This window comes from Struthio camelus, chromosome 19, assembly GCF_040807025.1.
Source record: "Struthio camelus isolate bStrCam1 chromosome 19, bStrCam1.hap1, whole genome shotgun sequence".
Classification (NCBI taxonomy): Eukaryota; Metazoa; Chordata; class Aves; order Struthioniformes; family Struthionidae; genus Struthio; species Struthio camelus.
Genome location: NC_090960.1, coordinates 1363084 through 1384863, shown reverse-complemented (window position 1 = coordinate 1384863; position 21780 = coordinate 1363084). Strand labels below are relative to the sequence as shown.

Below are 21780 nucleotides of genomic sequence, written 5' to 3'. Positions count from 1 at the left end.
TCTGCTAAGCTTTAGACCAAGAACAACCCCGGAAGCCTATTCCTGAGCTTCTGCAATAACTTCTCTAACACATTAGGCCTTTTAACAGAATCACTGATGGAAGGAGTACAAGTCCAGAATGTCCATTCTTCTGTCAGTGCAAAGTTGTTACCTACAATCTATTAAGTGCATCATTAAGTCCAATTTTAAAAGGATCAAGCAGCAAGATTACCACTGCTTCCCTAGGAGGGCTATTGCACAAGCTAATGGCCCTTGCTGTAGGGACACTTTCAGTGGTCACTGGGACATATTTCCTGGGACGCAGCTAGATGTGCCTGAGTGCACACCTAGCATCATGATTACCACCAGCTCATTCCTGCATGCAGTGGTCTTGCCTGTCTTTCCCATATTAAGAACCTCACTGTTGCAACAACCTTTGACATCCACAGGATTTATATCTGCATCTCCATTGCTGTAGGAAGCTTCTACCTGAAACAACTGCAAATCCAATTAAGAGATTAATAAATCTCCCCACAGGATTCAGTACAGCATAACGAAGCCTTCAAACCATGCCCAACCACTGACAAGAATCAGGTCAGGCTGAAGCTCTGCAGCAAAAACGGAACCTGAACTCACTCCTTCAAAGCACCAGAGTCCGCGCGACCTTTCCTGTCACAACAGACACCCCGGCTGGGCTGCTCCCAGTTACGCACAGCCACATTAGCAGTCCCACAAGGACACAGTCTGGTGGCATTCTGGTTTTAGACAGTGTCATGGAGCCGGGCCAAGCTCCGTGCTCCAACTCAGGCTGCAGACACCTTTCTTGGCACACAGCAAATCCAAGCAGGACACACGCTTGCTACAGAAGTGTTTATCACCCATCCATCCAGAACACTAATCAACATATTTTTAAAATCTTTATAGAGATTGTTTAAAATCCTTGAAATCCAGTGTCCTCCACTGACACTAAACAGCTCCCTAGCAGGTGACAGTAGCTCAAAGATGCCCTAGGTTATGATTTTAACCAGGCAAATTGTGCATCAGAAGGAAACCATTATCTAGCAGAGGCTCATTTCTGCTTTACAATGGAAAACTAGTTACTCTTTCATGGCACTATGCTTCAGTCAGAAGCTTCGCCTGATCCAGGAGGACCTCGGAAAAAGACCAACCCCAAAACAAAAATCCAGCTCCAAAGGAGTTCTCTGCTCTTGCTTTTTAGCCCTGCGAGGTCTGGTCAGTCTCAACATGCCAGCACATGCTAAGCCAGGAAGAAAACTGTCACCAATTCTGTTCACCGGGCAAGTACTTCCCTCAAAAAGAAAAACCCTTCCTATGACTTTGCCATGATCTAATTTTAAACTAGCATCCAAAGGGGCAAAAAAGCAGCACTGAGTAGTGTCTGAGCAACTTCAGCACTTAAGTTCTACCGGCAGCTGGAGGACATAGGGTCAAAGACACCCAAACACTTGTGCAAATTAGACTCAAGTTCTTCAAAAGTCTTCTACAAAGAGTTCCCAGATGAAGCACAGCGCAACCCTTCAGTGATCAGACATACATTTAGGCTTGTGGGAAGCTAAAAAGCCAGTTTTTAAAGCAAAAGCCCTACACCTCAGCAACCACTATGAAGATCTGAAGAACAGTGTAAGGAATCACTCTCAAAGGAGAATGTGAACTATGGGCATAGGTCTAATCTTCTGCCTAGGTAACAGAAACTGGAAAGCAGCCAGGCCAGAAGAACAAGGCAGGAAAAAGGCTTTAATGCCATCCCTTCAGAGTGATTCAGTTCCCAGGAACGCCAAGAGGAGCAGTCTTCACTTCTCCTGCCGACCTAGTCTCAGCCACCTACGTTCACTTTGCTTCCTAGACTCGCACAGCAACCCGCTCCCAGGAGAGATCTGCGGTATTCCTGCCTGCCTTCCCCACGACACGGGGGGCCAGCAGACAGGCACTGCCCTGCTGCCGAGCATGGGACCATCAGCAGCACAGCTGCGGGCACTGAGCTCCTCCAGCAGGGAGGGCCAGCTCTCAATTAGCTTGCAGGCTGACGAGAAGTGAGGCAGACCACAAGCATCATGATAGACTGGAGTCAGACAAGTAGGAAGCAGAAAGTTTTCAGAGGCAATGGGAGCTCAGGTACTTGTTGAACAATTTTATATCCTCAAGATGTAAAAATCCAGCCCAAGACAGCTGAGCGCTTGAACTTCAGCAGGCTTGTCCTCCAGCACATAGCCACGTTTCTCAGCGCTAGCAACGGCTTTTCTTTTACAGGCTGTACTTCATTACTACTGCCTCAGCCCAGAGCAGGGACCGTGCCAAGTCCCAGCCCTCCCGGCTGCACGCTCTCCAGGATGACAGCTACACAAAGCATTGCTTGACGCAAAAAGGCAACTCCCTGCCACAAAGCTGCCCAGCACGCCAACTCCTGTCGGACACCTTACGCCACAAGGTCAACGAACCACAGTATTCCTGCAATTGTCTTGCATGAGACTTCTCTAAGGAATCCTCTTCAGTATTTTTTAATTTATCAAGATGCCAGCACCCTCCACACACTGTTCAGGAACGGTCTCTGTTCCTGTGAAGGTATGTGGATCCCAAGTAAATGCATGACCCAGTATACAACTGGGTCATGAAACAGCGCGGACCTCTGGGGAGCGTTGCTGCAGAGCGCTCTGCAGCTCTTTAGTGCAAGGGCCTGCGAGGCAAGCAAGAAGTCTCCCCAGTCCAGATCAAACACCCTGCCACAACATTTAAAAGCTGAGAACGCACAAACTAACTCTTCTAGCGTTTCAAGCACTTTGAAGGGAAAAACAGAAGCCACAAAACATTTCAGAATTTTCCCAGGTTATAGAAAGCATTAAAAGGGGTCTAAAATACAGGGAAGTGCATTGGGCAAAGCTCGGTCGTGCAAGGACAACTGAAAGCTGCACCTCGCACCCAGGCAGAACATCACTTTAGTTGAAAAAAAACGAGATTCAGAATCTCGCGAACCTTCGCAGCGGGGCTGACAGGTACATCCCAGCCAGACGCTTCCACCCAAAAACTCAAGCTAGAGCCGATTAGAGCTCAAGTACTTTATTATTGTTTTCTGTTACTACACAAGATTATCCTGTCTACACACAGCTGCTAAAATCTGATGGAGAATTTACAAACAATGTACAGTGCTAAGTAGCTGCTGACCAGAGAAGTGAACTTGGAGGCAGCTGTCTGGCAGGCATTAGGAAGGCTGATAAGCGTTTTCAACAAGTTAAGCATACAACATCATTGCAATCAAAGGAATTTATTTAAAAACAAAAAAGCCAGCCAGTCTCAGGCCATGGGACATTCCATGCATTTGCACAGAACTAAGAACAGATCGCAGATGGGCAGTTTTCTAGTGCTCAACTTAATCAGAGAACAATCTCCTTAGAGTCATAAGTAATACTGAAGAGATGACAACACGCTGGAAATCAAACTGGCCAGTTTTGAGTACTGACAGAAACAGAGCCACAAGAGCACTCCCCGCACCGGCCAACCCCTTGAAGGGTTTACCTAGCTCCTTGGGGCATCACGTACCCGCCCCGAGCGCCGTGTAACAGGCTGTGCCGAGAGCAGCCTGTGAACCGGCGGGTGTAAAACCAGCTCCGGCACATCTGCACAAGGGGCAGACGCTGCCCCGCAGACATGAGATGGGCCTTTTTTCACATTAACTCTCATAATCTTTTAGAAAGAGAATTTGCAGTTTCCTCATGCTCTTTTGACACCTTCTCTGCCAGAAGGGGGATTGCAAGATGACTTACATTCAGAAGAGAAAGGGTTAAGGAGGAAAAAATCTCTGGGATTCTTTTTCTTGGATGCTAGAAAGGGAATTCAGCCAGCAGCTGTTAGTCCCAACAAGAACATCCAGGAGTCATTGCTTTGTCTCAGAACAGCTTTCCTTTTCCTGTTGTTAGAGGAAACCATCATCTGCACCCAGACAGAGGGTTCAGCTCAGGCCTAGAGCGTTAAGGCAAGCTGCGAACATCCCTGTTTACTAAAGCCCCTCGTATGGGATGAAATAACCCAGACGGAAAAGCAGAAAGCCCGACCCTAGCACTCGTTTCCTGCACTATCAGCAATCACGGTAACTGATAAGTTAAAGGTTTCCCAAGGAAAAGACATACCTTCGGTTAGCTCAGCGAGCACAGAGGCAGTGCAGGAACCCAAATCTAAAACGTTTCTTCCACCAAGCCCTGTGCTCAAGTCCCCCTGTTCAAGTCAAGCCAGGAGGGGGTTTAAATCAGCTGTTACCAGCTCTAAAGCTTCAGCCACAGTTTTAATCTTCATTTTCTTCCGCATGGATTCTACTAAGTAGCTGCCACAATAAATTGCGGCAAGATCAACAAAGCAACGAGTCTGAAGAGCAGCCGTTTATTATAGGTCTAGACTGAACAAGACTGCCACGTATTTTTTTTCTATAAATGCTAGCCACATAGCTTCACCCTGAGAACGGAAGATGCTGTAACTTGGAAATATTTTAAGCTAACCTAACAATATTCAAGCCACATACCAAATGAATGTTGGGAGACTGCTAGGAATATACCAATAAAGCCTGCTTTCAAACCTCTTTCTTAGACTAGACTAGGAAGCATGACCACCAAAAGACACACCAGGTTTCAAGTGTTTGCTCGAGCTGCGGCTGTTTGCAAGGGAAGCAGCGGTTCAGGTCACGGGAAGGATGTGTATTCCCCACGCTCTTGCTCTCAAACAGCTGAGCTGCCACTGACAAAGCTTTTCCAAACTTTCACTTCCAGTATGACAGCAACACTGCTTCATCTTTCACCCCCAAAGATGTAGTGAAAGCCTGATAAGCAGGAGAAGTGGAATCCTTTAAATGGTAATATCTGCACAGCTTTCACAATTTTGCTTGCTACATTCACCACTTATGTGGGACTCTCATTTAGTAAACAGATTACTACAGGCAGCTTTAAACCAAGTGATAAAAACAGATTTCCATAGATATTTGATAGTTCCCCATAAAAATTCAAACTAAGCCAGTGAGTTGTGCGTGGCAGATCCAGAGCTGGCATCAGTTTAAGGCTCGGAGTAAGTTGAGTCTGATGTTGAACAGAAAACTCCAAACACAAAACCTGGCCTCACTGAAGAAAGGGTTATTTATGGATTGCTTTATAAGCCTTCAAGAATCACTTCAGCTCAAATTCTTGTTCATAATTTGACTGCTTCAGAGATCCCATTAGAGTCCTACTTGCCATTTCCTGGCACAGCAATCTGGCAAGCGAGATCAGCAGTGAACGAGGCAGAGGAGGAGGAGGAAGAGGAGCTTACCTCCAATTCCAAAGGCTGCATCAAGACAAACACCGGAGATAGCTGCACTCGTAGCAGAGGCCACAGAGCATCCCTGGAGGGGAGGCTGGGAGAAGAGCTACCAGCAGAACAGCATTGTGCAGAGTGATAGGAGAGAGGGAAGTTTGGGGGAAGGGACCATGAAACATGTCAAAGGAAAGCTGGAAAAGCAGTTCCCTGGTTGATTTACCTGAAGAATAGATAAAAGGGAGAGGACTCACAGGGCATCAGCACTCATGATACCTTTGCAGTAACTCCTGTCTACTGAACAAATACAAGACACCAGTCGCGCTGTACTGCGAAGCTGCAGACAACGTCCAGGCCATCCAGCAAGAGCCCTTGCGTTCAGCAGGGCCCAGCACAAACAGCTCCCACCACACACACCCCAGAACCACCACCACTTCAACACATCCAACCTGCACATACCCCAAAGCTCTTCCTCTTACCTCCTTAATCCTGTTCTTTCAAAGGGCTAAAACCAATGAGGCAGCCAACACTGCCTCGACTTCCAGACCAGAGGCAAGTGCGTTTCTCATTTGTAAAGCAGGAAAAAAATCCCAGCAAAGCACCTTTTGGTTGACTTCCCCTTTGCAAACATCACCCAAACCCCTCAGACTAAGAGCAGCACATTATTTTTTTATATGCTACACTAAGAGTAAACAGATACTTCTACTACCATTTATATTAGGCAGGATCAGCTCCTTATTCAGCTTGTTACCCACGCCTACAGCAAACACTGGCTGCACTCCTGTGGCTCAGAGCCCGTTCTGAACTGTGACTCCATTTAGCAGTAAGTTGATGACTTACCCAATTCTTTAGAGCCTTGGCTTTCGCTGGCCAACTCTCCCATTTTAACCAGAGCATCAAAGTATCCTTTTGCTGCATATGTCATACCTAAAAGCATAAAAAAAGCAGGTTACGTTCTCTTTGATGGCTATTACAGCTTGTATGGCACTGAACCAACGTTAGACGCTATGCAAACCAGACAAAGGTTCTTACTTCAAAGGACTCAACCCTACTGGGAGGGACTAGACAAACAAGCAAAATTAGTGAAGAAAGAACACACTAAAAAGAGACCTAGAGCAACAAGATTAGAGAGTTATTTAGGAGAAAAAGTACACGCAAGACCTAGGTGGTTCTCATTCCAATGTAACTAAACAGCCTGCTTAACACTGCTCAGAAAAATCACTGTGAAATAATTGAATATCACAGACTTTCATTATAGTTCAGTCTTGTTTGTTGACATTCCAGCTCCACACTTCACTTTAATCAGATAAGCAGGGGGTTTCCTCTAACCAGAGGACATGTACAGCTTTTGCTCAACAGCATCAAATTATGTGCTGAAGTCTTTTCCAGCATGATTTACTGATTAAGACACTTCCTTTAGATGCCTCCACAAGCTCCACAGTCCAAAATAAAGGCTGACCAAAAGACAATTTTAAAAACTACAGGAAGATCTTGGGCTTCAGAGTGTATTCAGCAAGAGCAGGGATGTGAGAAAAATAGAAATCAAACCATCATACTGGTTTTCTACAATGGATGGTGAAGTAACAGGGTGCCTAACTTCAAACGCAGATGAAATGGCCACATTATAAACAGGCTCCACTATCTGGTCTGTTAAAAAAAATGTATTATCAGTATAACATTTTAGAAGAATAAAAAAACTCAGTCCCAAGTGCAATCTTTTCTCCCCCTTGTTCAAACTTCTGCCTCTTCTCCCCAGGGAAAGCTTAACCTTTTGCTGCTGCCTGGAGAACAAGCAGGGAAATCAAGAAGCCAGAGAGTACCCAACTCACAAGCCCCAGGTTCATTAGCATTATTTAACATAGCTGGAAAACACTGCTGCATATACAGGTTTATTAAGTGCCAGGGAGATCTAGCAGAGCCTTTAGTCCCTGCGCAGTGGATTCAGATGGACGCACCTCCCATCTAGTGGAAGTTGACCCATTAAAACCCGCTTAAAAGCATTACTGAGAACGAGCAAGAAAGAAATGTGCTGGCACAGGGGAATGTCTGTACCTGAGAAAGGCAGGAAGACCACATCTTAAAAGACACTTCATGAAAACATTGAGGAACCTCATCTGACTTGTGGAAATAAAATTTGCTCCAGGCACAAAACAAGAACACACAGATTCTTCCTAAAGGTCATATTTCAAACACCATTATTTAAGAACAGGAGATCAAAATATTTTCCACTGGCTTAAGATTATGACAGCCTCTTCCCTTAAAGGCATTTTCACTGAACCCATTAAAAAAATAAAATCCAAGAGACATGTGCGATGCAATTTTCTGAAGGAAGCAGAGGCCTCTAGTCAAATAAAGCCTGCCTTAAAGCATGTGAAGCAGAACCAAGCTGAACAGGGCCCAAGCAGTATGGGAAGTCATCTGAAGTCAAAATAGTCCAGTTTTGATTTTCATCAATTCATAGTTTTCTTTGATTAATTAAATCTACACTTCTCTAATGGCTTCCAGTACGATCCTATATTCCAAGCCAAGAGCCAGCTGCAGTATTTTCAGGATTTTCTTTCTCCAATGCATTCATTGCTCTGGGCACTCTGAACATCCTTTAAATGGAACTTAAAAGGAAGTCTTAATTCTAAAGATTTAAATACTTAAAGAAATACTTAGAGAAACTTTGTCGATTGGCAATATATTTATCACCCAGTTGCCACCCAACATTCTAGCGCTCAAATCCTTTCCACAGCGCTCTCCAGAGCATCTGCCCTGTGGCTCCTCCAGCAACGCACCCCTGGCAGGCCACGTGCCCTGCACGTTGCTGCAACGTGATCTGATGATGTGAGGTCCAAGAACTCTCTCCAAAGTTTCCTCCCCTCACTCTCCCAGGGGAAAAAAAAGCATCCCAAGCCAGTTTTCAGTCTCTGAAGCAATGTTGCCCAGTTGCACCCAGCTACCCTTCACAGGGCTTGCTACTCCCCATCTTTAAACACCCCCCACATCAGCAGTGCAGTTTCACTTACTTGCTAAGGCTTTTTCATAGGTCTTCCCCATAGAAATGAAATTCCTGAGGCTGGGATTGAACTGCTCCATGATTGTCTAAAGGAAACAAAAGAATAAGGACATCAGGCATCAAAGACGATGGGGAGCTTGACAGCGAGCAGCCAGAGGGGCTCCCCGCAGAGAGGGGCTCCCCGCAGGCAGGCACGCTGAACAGCCAACTCACCATAGTCATAAGTGCAACAACAGAGCAGAAAACCCTCCCACGCCCCTTTCCGGCAACAGCACAATCCAAGCTTCCTCATGTCTGCAAGAGGATGCTGGCCTTAAACTGAGAAGCTTTGTTTTAAGTATAGCCATGTTCTTACAAATCCTAAGGACCCTGCTGGTCTGGAAGATCAGATATTCTTTCATTCTGGAGAAGTTAACTCAAAGCGTATAGAATCACAGGCTAGTATGGGATCAAAACAGTGCAGGAGTAGCCCGGGTCACTCCTAACACAAGAGTCAAGCATACAACATTTAGCTTCATGCAACAAATTGCGCTGCCACTTCAAACCCTGCCTAGTCCAGTCCCTCAAAATCCTAGCCGCGCACGGGAGTGGGAACACACACTGGCCAAAACATTCCACCGCACGTCTTTCCTCCACCTCATCTTCGAGCAAAAAGCAAAGCAGCAGCTCCACTGATTCTAATTTTAGCCAAGAGGAAAACAATTTAAGGCCATTCATTTGCTCTAGTTCTAGCTGTACAACAGAGCAACAAAAATGCCACTGCAGACAGCAACACCTGGAAACGCTTGTATAGAGGTGGGAGATTATGGATTATTGTCTTTCATTCTGAACACCAATCAGTTCTTTGTGGGATGCTTGTGGGCAGACACTGAGGCTGTATCAGGTGGAAGCTTGGTACCAAGGCCAAGGGGGGCTTCAGTTAACCCCCCCCACACTGGTCACCAGCCAGCAGCCGCTGCACCAGCTCAGAGAGGGTGATTTGAGGAGCCTTCATCAGCAAGGACAAGCGTTCCAAAGAACAGTTCCTTCCTGCACGCACCAGTAGGTACCATTCACACTACCCTGATACCAGGTGGGAGTAAAGCCCAGCAGCAACAGGAGGTCCAGAGGCACCCTAGGGATCCTCCCTTCAGCCCTCCAGCTGCCTTTACCAGAGGAAGGCCGAGTTCAGGTTTTGCACACAGACACCTAGCTATGAGGCAGATGGTCAAAAAAGTTTAGACAACTAAGTGACATTGCCAGCAGCACACGTGCACTGCTTCTGACCCAGTGTGCCTGGGTTTGCCTTTGCCAGAGCAGAGCACTTGGGCTCCCGCGCTAACAGCGGCCCTACAGCACTTCTCCGCACACCCGCTCTGTCTGCGGTGCTTGCCTTCCTCGGAGGCTCATGCTTTCTTGCAAGTGTGTGGGAGCACGCAGGACACCAGCTGGACAGAGGAATTCAGCTGAAATAGCAGCTCTGCAATGTCCCAGCACGCGAGATCTGGATGAGTCAGCACCAGAGCTGGGCTCTAGACCCTCTTCCAGGAACTTCAGTTTAAGAGAGAAATGAATGCCCCAAACAGAAAATTTCAGATACAGCAAAAATACCCAATTCAAGAACCCAAAGGAACCACGTTCTGCTGCCTGGCTGCTCTGAGACAGCAGCCAACGGCCCTCAGGCCAACCCCAAAGTTGACAAAACCTGGAAGATGGCAGCTGGTTACATACCACATCCACGACTGGCCTAGCAGAGCCAGCATCAACTTGATCTATCACAGGGAAGAGGAAAGGTCTGAAAACTAGTACTTGAAACAATCACCAAGGAGCTGAAGACGAACAAGCAGCCAGGCTACAAACACCTCCTTCCTCCTGAGCTTGTGCCAGCTTTGGATAAAGCCATGTGCAAGAAATCGCACCTTGGTCTCAAAACACCTGGTGTCACTTCTCAGCTGCCTAAAAATACAGAAGTGAAGGTGTCAGAAAACACCAATATACAGAAAGCATTTTCTGTACAGCTTTTCCTCCTTCACTCAGGTCCTTATTTAATGTAGGACATTGGGACTGGGGGAAGGGAGGGAATAATCAGATCACAAATACCAGTGGGTCTTTGCAAGTTTGTCACAGTAGCTACTGAATCCCTCTCTCCCGCCCTGCCATGCGAAGTTAATCTCACTGTAACCATAGTATCCCTAAAAATTAGACACTAATTCTTCCCCAGCTGAGCTGTGGAAAAGATAACAAAACCTCCACTCTTTTATGGCAGATCTGGCCTCCAAACCAAACTCTGGTTGCAGAGCAGGAACCCCTTTGCACTAGCTCAGGGTCATGAAACACGTACCTGCCTCCGTCTCTGGAGACGGTCCCTTGCCCTGCTTTGACCACCATCAGCCAAGGGGACTGACAGAAAATTAAGTTTAACGCCTAGATGCCTCGGCACCCCGAACGTGCCTTGCGGGGATGCACAAGTGTTCCCACAGGGAAGAAAGGGCTCCGCGGTCCTTGGCTTCCCACTCCGCCACGCCACCTCGGCACCGGCAGCTGCCCGTTGCTGCAAGGGGAGGGAAGACAACAGACAGACACTTATGTCGAATAAGCTGATTAAGCATCTGTCACCTCATTTGAAGCTGGCCAAACACTATAAAGCTCATTTTCTGCCTGAGGCATTTTTATCCCCAGTTCCTGCTGCCTGGTCTTTTGAGAATATGACAGTTTAATTTGTTTCTGCAGATACATGTGTGGCAAGACTGATCAACAGCAGCAGCTGAGCTGTCGCCTTCTCCCAGCTCAAGACAACGGTTTATTAAGTTCAAGAAGCAGTAATCTGTGGGACACTCGAGCTCAGAGGCCAGCACTCAGCAGGCTTCCTGCAGGTCACCACTTCGATGCCGGTATTTGCCGGCTCAGGAATCCTTCTTAATCCTCCAAGTAACATACAGCACCAGCCTCGCTCCATCACTCTCCCAGGAGAGCAGCAGGAACAGCAGACAAGCAGAGAAGACCAACAGCCAGCGAGGAGACAACCACTCCTCTCCTGGCTGGAGATCAGCTGGGTTGAGAAAAGCTATTCACCTAATATATTAATCCAAATCCAGATCACAATGCGATGCCTCAACAAAAACTTCCTCCACCCTCACTGTGGCCTCAGAAGCTGTTTCCAAGTTGGTCCTGCAGCCTCATACACGACACCGCAAAGGGCAGAAGATTGTCCACAAAGCTCAGGCGGGCGAACACCAGCGCAAGGCTCACCAGAAACATCGCTGCTCACCTAGGCGGTGGGTCAAGCTTTGCAGCCTCATTCAAATATTGCAAATGAAAGCTCCTTTGGGACAGCACTGAGCAGGTTTCTGAATGCACTCAGCTTGAAAGGAGAAAATTAACCTGTAGTAACAGGCCATGTAATGAGTTGTTTTCTGCAGTTGTAAGAGACAATTACATAGATGTTGATTATGCTGAAGAGTATCGTTCTGCTGTTCCCACCTCACATTAACTTCTGACAAAAAAAATCTACCTCCATTATTCCCCAAAGTTGCTGCTGTTGCTGAAGGCACGGGAACCTGTGAAGTCCACAACTACATTTACAGCAAAGTTCTCCAGTGTTTGTCAGGAAGAAGTTGGTCCTGTCTTCCCTTGCCCACTAGCAGAGCAGCTTCGTTACTCCTGGCACAGACAGCACGCGCTACAGGCTGCCATGCTCAGCAGCTCAGCCCAAGCAATCCGAGGCTGAATAATGCTTATGCAGAAGTATTGCCAGAATTTCTGTGGGGAAGCGATTTTTAAATAGTTTGCTAGGTTAAGTGCAGTGCGTGTGTATATTTATATACACAAAGGGATTTTTGCACCATTGCCCATGTAAACATATTCCTTAAGTATAAAACTTAAAGAATAAATAACCAAATAGGATCTACAGACACAAAGCATCACCTGTAGGACAAAAGCACAGGTGATTCAACAAGCATTAACTATTTTCCACAGCCACAGCAAGTCCAGCTGTGGACTGGCTGCAGACATCTGCGTTTCAGAACAAGCCTTGAGGAGGAGAGCTGAGCCCCGTGCTCCCCTCAACCCACAGGCCTTGTGTGGACATTGTGGGACCACACAGATTCAGGTAAATCCTCTTCCGAAGTAAGGTAGGTAAACACATCTTCCTGAAGCCAGAGGGAACCAAAAGCATGACTCGGCCACAGCCGTTCTGCAACACGTGCTGGGGTTCCCCACTGCAAACACCACTGCAGCCAGCAAGAGCATCGCCAACCCTACCACAGAGCTGACCACAGCCTCCTCACAGCAAGAAATAAAGAACAGAAAGCACTGCAAAAAGGATCTGACTAGTCAAATGAAAAAGGGGGCAGGGGGTGACTCTTCACTGGCCAAATAACATTTGTGAAACTTAGTCTGCCAAAAATGAATGTTTTTGGACATTGTTTAGAGTTGCCAGTGGAAAGAGAACCACAGGACAGGGAAAGGACTCTGCTGCAGAGATGTTTTTCAAGCCTTACTCTCACTCCCATGGTGGGCAGAGAAGATTACTCTAGAACTAACATACAAACGTATCCTCCAACATGCGAGAAATTGAAAAGCTGCCAAATGGTGAGAAAACCAAGATCCTGGCAAATAAACATGTTTACATTAAATAACATGCTCAACCAGGAGCTTCTTGCACCCAAGTCAGCCAACAAAAATGCTGCAACTCTTCAACATACAGCATGTTGCAATGCTAGGGGAGGGGTGGCTGTACCACAACAGCTCCAGAAACTGCATGCAGGGTCCCATCAAAGCAGGAGAAAGCAAAAAGTACAAGTGTCTAGTCATGTAGCCTTTGCGTTCACATCTTTTACCACCTTGCAGCAAACGAGAACTTCACTAAAAACAAGAAAAGGACTTCCATTTAGGCAAACGATGCTGCCCCATGCTTCCACCTTACAGAGAGGTGAGGAAGAGATGCCTATATGTTGCTGTAATGACTTCCTTGAGCTGGCAAGGTGACCCAAATTTGCAGGACAGTCAAAGCCAATTTTCAGCAGAACTTGGTAATGAAAGCAAATCTCATTCTCCCTCAAATTTTGCTCCATCAGCACCACCCGCAAGTTGTTTGCCTTCCACATGCTGCCCAGGCAGAGTTTAAAAAGAAAAAACCCACACAGACAAAACTGGCAGCTAAAGGTTGAAAGGGCTTTGCTTTGTTCCACTGCACTAAATTCCCTGGGTAATACCACTCAGCTCTCTGGGATTGGTATGGCTTTATTAAGCTGCCAAAAATGAAACTAATGCAAAGCACGAGGTCTCCAGGACATAGTTCTGCTGAATTAGAGAGGGGTAGAAGAGTCAATAGAAAATAAGTTTCCTGTCTAAGTGTATTCTACTACTTCATGTTACAGCAAAGATTCATCTGCTGCTACAATGCCATAATAATCCGTCCATAATTAAAATTTTAAGCCCTCCCCAAGAAGCAAGCTGGAGCTGATTCACTTGGTATCAAGTTTCTCCTGCATACGAAACAGATCTTCAGCACATCTCCTTGATCTTTTAAAAATTCTTTAAAAGGAAGAGGCTGCATGATTCTCCTGAGCTCCATCCCTGCAGTCTCTGAGATGGTTCCTAAAACTGAACACAGTAAAATAAACAAAGCCTGAGCTCTGTGGCTCCACTAGGGCAGGCAGAGGCAGTCAGAGTTCACTTGCCACTTGGGCTCTGCACCACACACAGCACCAGCCAGGTGGCTTCCATCAGCAGCAGCCAAGGAAAGGGCTGCTCTGCATCACCCCGCTGCTCTGGGGGACAGGACATCTCTCAGCACAGCTGTGTCAGACTATCAGCCATGTACTCACTGCCCCAATTAGGGCTCCCATAATTGGAGCCAGACTTCATTGCAGTCAAGCCAGAAAGTCTCTCCTCCACACCTCGTGCGGCGCTGAAACATCGCATACGCTAGCAGGAGGAGGAAGAGGTCCTTCCCAACACAGGCTGGCTGTGCAGTCCAGGCTGTCTAACTGCAGGCACTCGGCACCTCATTTATGCTCTGGCCTGAGCCTCTCAGCCAGCAACACTGCAAGAACCCAAACACCAAGGACTGCGAGGAAGCTCTAATGCTAGGACTTGTCTCCAAGGGTTGAGCATCACGCAAATGCCGCAGCATGCGCCTCGCTCTGCTGCGGCTCAGGAGCTCTCCTCCCAACTGCCACCTTGCAAGGAGAACCTGCACAGCACTTGCTGGTAGCATCCAAGAGCCAGTTCAGCAAATAGCAGTGACAACTCTGCTTCTAACCTAAAAAAAGTCAGCCTCAATACTTTGCTGGTATTGTTGTTTGATGCCTACTTGTAGCAGTAGCACATGACGGCTCCTTGCAAGGCTGGGGCTGTACAGGGCTATGGGTGGGCCAGATGCAGTCTGGCCCAGCCCAACTTTTCTGTGCTACTTGGTTCTCTGCAGGATGTTACTTGATCATGACCAGCACATTCAGGGTGGGGGAAGCATCCATGGGACTCTCCATTAGGGCACAGTCAAGCTACAGAAGCTGCTCACCTATAAGGAAGTTTTGTTTCCAAATGGGTCACCCCTGCTTTAGAAATGCCTTTCATTATTTCTGTATGAATATTTAACACTCAAATCCCACCGCTCCTTCCATCTCAGCACGTCCTGCCCTGTGCCATCAGGACAGGGCTCTACTTTTAAGAGACCAACTTTCTGCCCAGAGGAGAACCTGGCTGTACTCATTAGTAGGGTTAATTTCAATCACTTACAACACACCTCCCAACTCTGCCTCCAGGAACATCCTCATCTAGACACTGGAAAAGAAGTTACATGACCCCAGAAATCCCTGGTATCTCTGTATACAGCAGCCACCATAATGCATTACACAGCAACAGCATTTCACAACCCTGGAGCAGCTGCCGGCTCTTGCCCTGCACCACTCCCACACTGCCAGCGAGTTTACCTTATCAACTGTATTTCCAAAGCTTGTTCCAAGCAAGCAGGAATGCCTGAACAGTCATCATTCAGTTAGGAACCTCACGAGATCCTGTCCCAAAGCCAGGCAGCATGACCAGGGCTCAGGACAATCTTTACTGGACAAAGAGTTCAGTAAGCAGGAGACTCCAGAAGAGTAAACAAGCAAACAAAGAAACCCTAGGGCCCCCATCTAAAGCCATTTCATATCTACTAGCTACCATGTCAGAGGGAAGAACCCCTCTAGCCCCAAATAGTTCTTACAGTCAGGATTTGGGCTTGAAGTAAACCAGAGATGAACCTGCACAGTGCACTTATCGGGAGATGCTTCTTTGAACAGCAAGAAGGCCTGAGAGGAAGGCCTGTCACCCAGCCCTCAGGGCTTCGGGCTCTGGGCTGTTGAGCTGGGAAGGGTCACCCAGATGCCAGCAGCCAGTTGCCTCCAGTAGAAGGGGAGCCAGGAAGACTCATTCCCTGCAGATCTCAGGCCAAAAGACCCAACTCATCCAGTCAAAGGCTCCGACTACAACAGGCCTCTGCACAGAGGCATCTGAAGCAAGGCAGCCAATGCCACATCATGCCCTGCAACGAGAGCAGTACAGAAGCAAAACCGGTAGCTGTGAGCTGAACCAACACAGCAAGCTACTGATGCCGAAGCCAGCCGCCACCACTGTCCAAGAGCACCGCTTTTCACTAGCACTAGCTGTGAAGCATATGGGGCTCTTTTACTCACACTTCTTGCTCTGCAAGTTTTGAGATGCATCATCTCAGTAGAGGTCAGAAACCACTCAACATCCACAACCGTGTAATACACACAGAGGGGAGGGAATAGCAGACGATGAGCAACAGACCCGCACTGCCACCACCCCAGCTCTGCCACAGCAGCCACACCATCGAGCAGCGGGGCAGCGCTGAAGAGCGCGCAGAGCCCGCTCAGCTGACTTTGGACCTGTTTTAACAGCCTGATCAGCATAAAGCCTTACTTCAAACAAACTGGTTGCAGGCAGGACGCCTACAAAGATACAACTTTGGGAAAAGCACCTTATCCCTATAAAAACACTACAGCCCTAGGTCCTCCTAATTAAGGAGCAACAATCCTGGTCTCACCCTGCAACACACTCTGCAGTTATTGCCAGGGAGGGAATTGTGCAGAGCTTGAGCCATTCCCCCGCAACACAAGTGCACACCACCAGTGTGGAGCTAGCACGTGTCAGCAGGGCACTACAGCTGGCCACGGAGCCATGCAGTGGAAAGGCTGATCACCATAGGTCTAGACAACCACTACCATAGAGGTTAGTTCAGCAGCAGCTGAGCCTCAGCAAACAGGTTTCCCACTTCTGTGGGATGGAAAGTACCAAACGCTCTTGTGGCCCAAAGCCACAGAGAGCCTAGTGCATGAAATTCGGGGGTGGCACAGGATGACTTCTGGGGCCAACTCTTTCATCTTCAGTCATATCACATTTTCTCTCTGCTGCCAAACACCAAGCCACCCACCATTTCCCTTCTGATTCACTTGAATAAGAATCTCTCCCCTTCCCTCTGGACTTGGAGATAATGAGGCAAGAGGCTGTTATGCTGGCAATAACATTTATTACATCTGATGTGTAGCAAACAACTACAGAAATTGTTCCTGCATTTGTGCAAGACAATTAGGTTCGAGTTTGGTGTGTTTTTAAGCAAACCTTTCTTCAAAGGCAGAACTATTCATACACCATTGCAAAACAATCTTCCACATGAAGAAATAGCTTTAAAATGAAATGGAAATTAGACTGTAAACTGCAATAATCTAATCTGCCATGAATGAGAGACTTGTCTTCAAGGGGGGAGAAAGAACTGCTGGTCCCTTCTTTTCACAAAGGGACAACTCTGCACAAAGGACACCACTCCCTATTTGATAAGGGGTGGAGATCGGGATCCACCACCTGTAGAGAAGCCCAGGCTTACAGGAGTTGCCCGAGCTGTTGCCTACAGCAGAAGTTTCACACATCCCTTTGTTTGCAGCAGGCCCATCAGAACCAGTGCAGCAGCTGTGCTGTTACAATAAGGTCCACAAGAATGAATCAGCAAGAGGGGAAGGTGGGATTACATTGGTGCCAGCTTCTTCCAGCTCCCTCTGTAATTACTACACATGTGTAGGCAGCTGACTGTAGTGGCAGCATCAGCAAGGGGGCGGCTGACAGCTCCTCCACCATCTCATTAGTGCAATCATTCTGAGGGTGAACACTGGTTCTGGAAAATAATTACAATGGGCTTCCTAAGCAGAATGCCTCAGGAAAGCCTCTGCTGGGAGAGAGGATGCCTGGCATGTAAAACAGCTGCAGAAAGCTGGCTGCTCCAAACATCACAGGGGAAGATGCAAGACACTGTAGTCCAGCTGCTGTTGAAACTCCAACAAGATAACACCTGTGACTGAAAGCAAACCAGAGCTACTGCCCATCCCATGGCCATGCTCTGTGGTTTGCAGTTTGGTGGCTGCTGAGAGGCAGACGACAGACCTCCCCCACCCTCATTCCCTTCCCTCCACTTCCAGGGCTGTCTGTCTCTTCCTTCCCCTGCTTCTGAACAAAGCAAGGTTCGGACTCCTGGAAAGGCCAGAAGAGCCCAGGCCAAATAATACTTGGGCAACAGGGATCCAAAGTATTAAGGGGGCTGGTTTTTACTTGTAAACTCCAAAGCTTACGTCAGCTGTGGCAAGATCACATCACCAATGCTGTCCTTGAGCCACCTGCCCTCGCTCCACATTCCAGGAGATTTCAGAACTACTCAAAGAAACAAGCAAATACCTCACTTCTGCGTACCCCATGCAACAAATCTCCAGAAGCCAAGAAAGGTATCGCCTTCTTAGAGAAAAGCCACCTCACTCACTAAAAGAAATGCAAACATAATCTTTGCTGTCTTCCTTTAAGAAGCCAGATGTGGGCTAAAACTGCAAGCTTTGCCTTCAGCTCCAAGTTCTCGTTCTCTACACTCCAGCTGTAGAGAGCTCCCATGAAAACATTGGTTAGTTAACACTCTAATTTCACAATCGGTAAAACCTGTCACCTTTAGACTCCCTTCGAGTCCGTCTGATCTTGGGGCCAAAAGGGATAGTGTGTGCTCTTTGCACCTGGCACTTTCTGAGGGAAGCTACACTTTAGCCAGGCTCCAGAGACAACGGTTGCCTTTTGCTCTGTGAGCCAAAGGCTCTTTGCTAAGCTTCTACCTCTGGCTCACGCAGTACAAGAACTATGAAGACAAAGGTCAGAGGCAAGAGAAGAGCACGACCAACATTCACCCTTCGTTTCTTGGTGGAATAAACAGCATTTCAACGCAGTTGTTTTCAAGGCAGAACCTCCTCAACGTTTCCCGCTGGCCAAGGCAAAGCTTAAAATCAAGTTTGGTGTGAAACTGCCAAGACAAACAGTAGCAGCAGATCACACGGCACCGCAAACAAGCCACACAGAAGCTCATTACAGGGCCACGCACCAGCTCCCAGGGAAATTGTTACCTGCACTGCAAGCACAGTATTAACACCGTTCTTCAAAGACAACACACCTTAAACAACAATTGAGTCACCAGCTGAACCTGTTCATAGCAACTGTCCATAGAGACTGACCCACACAAAGGGCTCAATTTTGAGGACAGGTAGGTCCAGTCGAGTTATCTCAGCAGCGATAAGCGCTGTTTGCTCAGCTTACCCCCCCAATCCTGGCCATCCAGCCGTGCTGATAAGCGCAACGCTCCATCTCACAGGAGGGGAAAGCTGTCTGGCTGCAGGGGAGAGGTAACCCAACTAACAGCCACAGGTTACGAGCGCTGCACTCCGGCACCGTCCCAGTCTAAGAACAACCGGCACAACTGTAAATCACAGTAGATGAGAAGCATTTAAGGGTAAAGCAGAGTCCCACAGACACCCAAGTCCTAACCATACATTGCCAAGCCCCAACTAAAAAGCTTCATTCTTAGCCCTGTTCTGGATTCAGGGGCTGAAGATTTGTGTCACCAGCTCCATCTGAATGGCTGTTATACCCTAACATCGCAAGAAAACAGAAGTTACAACTTTACTACCTCGATTTTTTTGGCCTAAATTTTTTCATTGGCATTTTATTCACCAGACACCCCCCAAGTAACCCAGGCTAACCATTTAAAATGCAGGAAATAGTGCAAGCTTTCCAGTTTAATGAATGACATCCTGCATTACATGTTAGGCTAGAAAGCTTTTGTTAAACTTGGTCGCAGGACCTAGCAGAGCAGAAACCACTTCCTTCTTGAGGCAAATTAAGGTACATAAAATCATTTTCTCATGCCACTGGTAGGAAAATGAATAAACAAATCTAAGAGATTCACAAACTTCAGCTATAACTGAGACACAGCAGCCACACTAATTGCCTTCAATTAAAGGGTGGGTCCAAGAAAGAAAGCAACCGCTTCAGCACAGCTTACCTGTCCTGGGACTACGCGAGCCTGGCAGCGCTCTGCCGGGCCACGAGATAAGAGAAATCTCTCCCCAAGCTTACGATTGAGGCTTGGGAGGCCCCCAGCGCCGGGAGCTCCGGCGCTGCTTAAGGCAATTAAAAGTACGGCCGCGCACAGAGCTCGGCCGTTTCACCCCAGCATCCGGCCGCGGCCAGCGGCGCATCAGCCCCGCAAATCTCCGTCACCGGCGGGTTTCGGAGGCTGCTCGGAAGCGGGGGAAGCACCTGAGCCGCCCCGTTTCGGGAGCAAAAGGCTCTTTTCCCTCCGGGAGCGGGGATGGCGCGGAAGGGGCGCGGGGGCGGTGCGGGGGCTCCGCGGCTCCCACCCCACCCCGCTCCGATCCGATCCGCTCCGCCGCGCTTACATAAGCCGGCAGCTTCTCGCAGCCCTCCGCACGCCCCCGCGGCAAGAGCCGCGGCCGCCCCCGCGCTCGGGCGCTGCCGGAGAAATAAAATAAAAAATTAAAAAAAATAAAAAACGCGGGGTGGCGGAGGGAAGGAATAAAAGGCAGAAGCCGAGCAAATACCCGAGCCGGGGCGGCCCCGCGCGCGGCACGCGGGCCGGGGCGGCGGGGAGCGCTCGGCTGCGCTGCGCTCCGCGCCCGGGCGCACCTGTTGCGCGGGGGCCGGCGGCGGCGCTCACCTTGTAGACATTCTCGGTGAGCCGGTGCACCTCCTCGGAGCGGGACATGCTGGGCGGCCCGGGCAGCACCATGGGCGGGAAGAGCGGAGCAGCGCGGTCCCAGAGCGGCGCAGGGCGCGGAGTGCAGCGCGCAGCAGCCGCCGCGCCGCCTTTTATGCGCTGCCGGCGGCCGCCGCCCGCCCCGGGACCGCCCCGGCCCGGCCCGCGGGGAGGAGCGGCGGCACCGCCCGGCCCGGCGCGCCGGGGAGGAGCCCTGCCGAGCCAGGCACGGGGCCGGGGCTAGACCCCACCTGTGCTCCCTCCTATAACCCCCTTCCTATACCCCACCCCATCCCATCCCCTCTTGCTATACCCCCGCTGCACCCTACACCCCACCCCATACCCTCTGCTATACCCCCACTATACCCCTTGCTATACCCCATACCCCTCCTATACCCTCTGCTATACCCCCACTATACCCCATACCCTATCCTATACCCGTGCTATACCCCATACCCCTCCAATACCCTCTGGTATACCCCATACCCTATCCTATACCCCTTGCTATACCCCATACCCCTCCTATACCCTCTGCTATACCCCACTGTACCCCATCCTATACCCGTTGCTATACCCCATACCCCTCCTATACCCTCTGCTATACCCCATACCCTATCCTATACCCCTTGCTATACCCCATACCCCTCCTATACCTTCTGCTATACCCCACTGTACCCCATCCTATACCCCTTGCTATACACCATACCCCTCCTATACCCTCTGCTATACCCCCACTATACCCCGTACCCCTCCTATACTCCCACTATACCCCATGCCCCATCCTATACCCTATGCTATACCCCCGCTATACCCCATACGCCTCCTATACTCTCTGCTATACCCTCACTATACCCCATGCCCCACCCCCATACCCTCTGCTGTACTCCATGGCCCTCCTATACCCTCTGCTATACCCCACTACACCCTCTACTCTATATGCCATCCTATACCCCTTGCTACACCCTCTGCTATATCCCATTCTTCATGCTATAGCCTGTTGGACTCCATATTATACCCCTTGCTATATCCCACGCTTTGCCCCATCCTATTCCTCCTGCTATAGCCCATATCTCCTGCAACGCCGCATACCACATGCTACACCCCCTGCTATACTTGGTACCCCCATCGCCCTATCCTACACCCCTCGTTATACCCTATTTCCCCTGCTTGTACCATGCAGGATGGACAGGAGAGGAGCAACTGGAAGAGGAAAAGGACCTGGTGTTGGGAGGTGTTGGGATTACACGGGGAAAGGTGAGGGATGCTGGCCAGCAAGGACAGGAGAGTGGCAGGAGAGTGCAGAGACGGGGTGCCTGGGTACCACGGCCGCATGCAGCACTGCGGTGCGACACACCTGCTATTGCTTGTTCTCAGCCTGGAGCAGGACTTGGCCTGCAAGAGACTGGTCTAGGCAAGAGGAGAAGCAGCCCTTGCCTGCCTGCTCCCCGCCCCG

At 48.9% G+C, this 21780-nt stretch overlaps 1 protein-coding gene across 10 annotated transcripts in view; it reads right to left on the bottom strand.

The window, feature by feature from the left end:
- BAIAP2 (BAR/IMD domain containing adaptor protein 2) overlaps positions 1-20410 on the bottom strand; it is a 59564-nt gene extending 39154 nt beyond the window's left edge. For all 10 annotated transcript variants that reach the window (XM_068913274.1, XM_068913271.1, XM_068913278.1 and 7 more), the window contains exons 1-3: positions 20289-20410; positions 8277-8352; positions 6106-6192 (exon numbers count right to left, since the gene is read on the bottom strand). In XM_068913274.1, the coding sequence (XP_068769375.1) occupies positions 6106-6192; positions 8277-8352; positions 20289-20360 (235 nt within the window). In that variant the 5' untranslated portion in view covers positions 20361-20410. The remainder of the gene's footprint in view (positions 1-6105; positions 6193-8276; positions 8353-20288) is intronic.
- Between the last annotated feature and the right edge of the window lie 1370 nt (positions 20411-21780).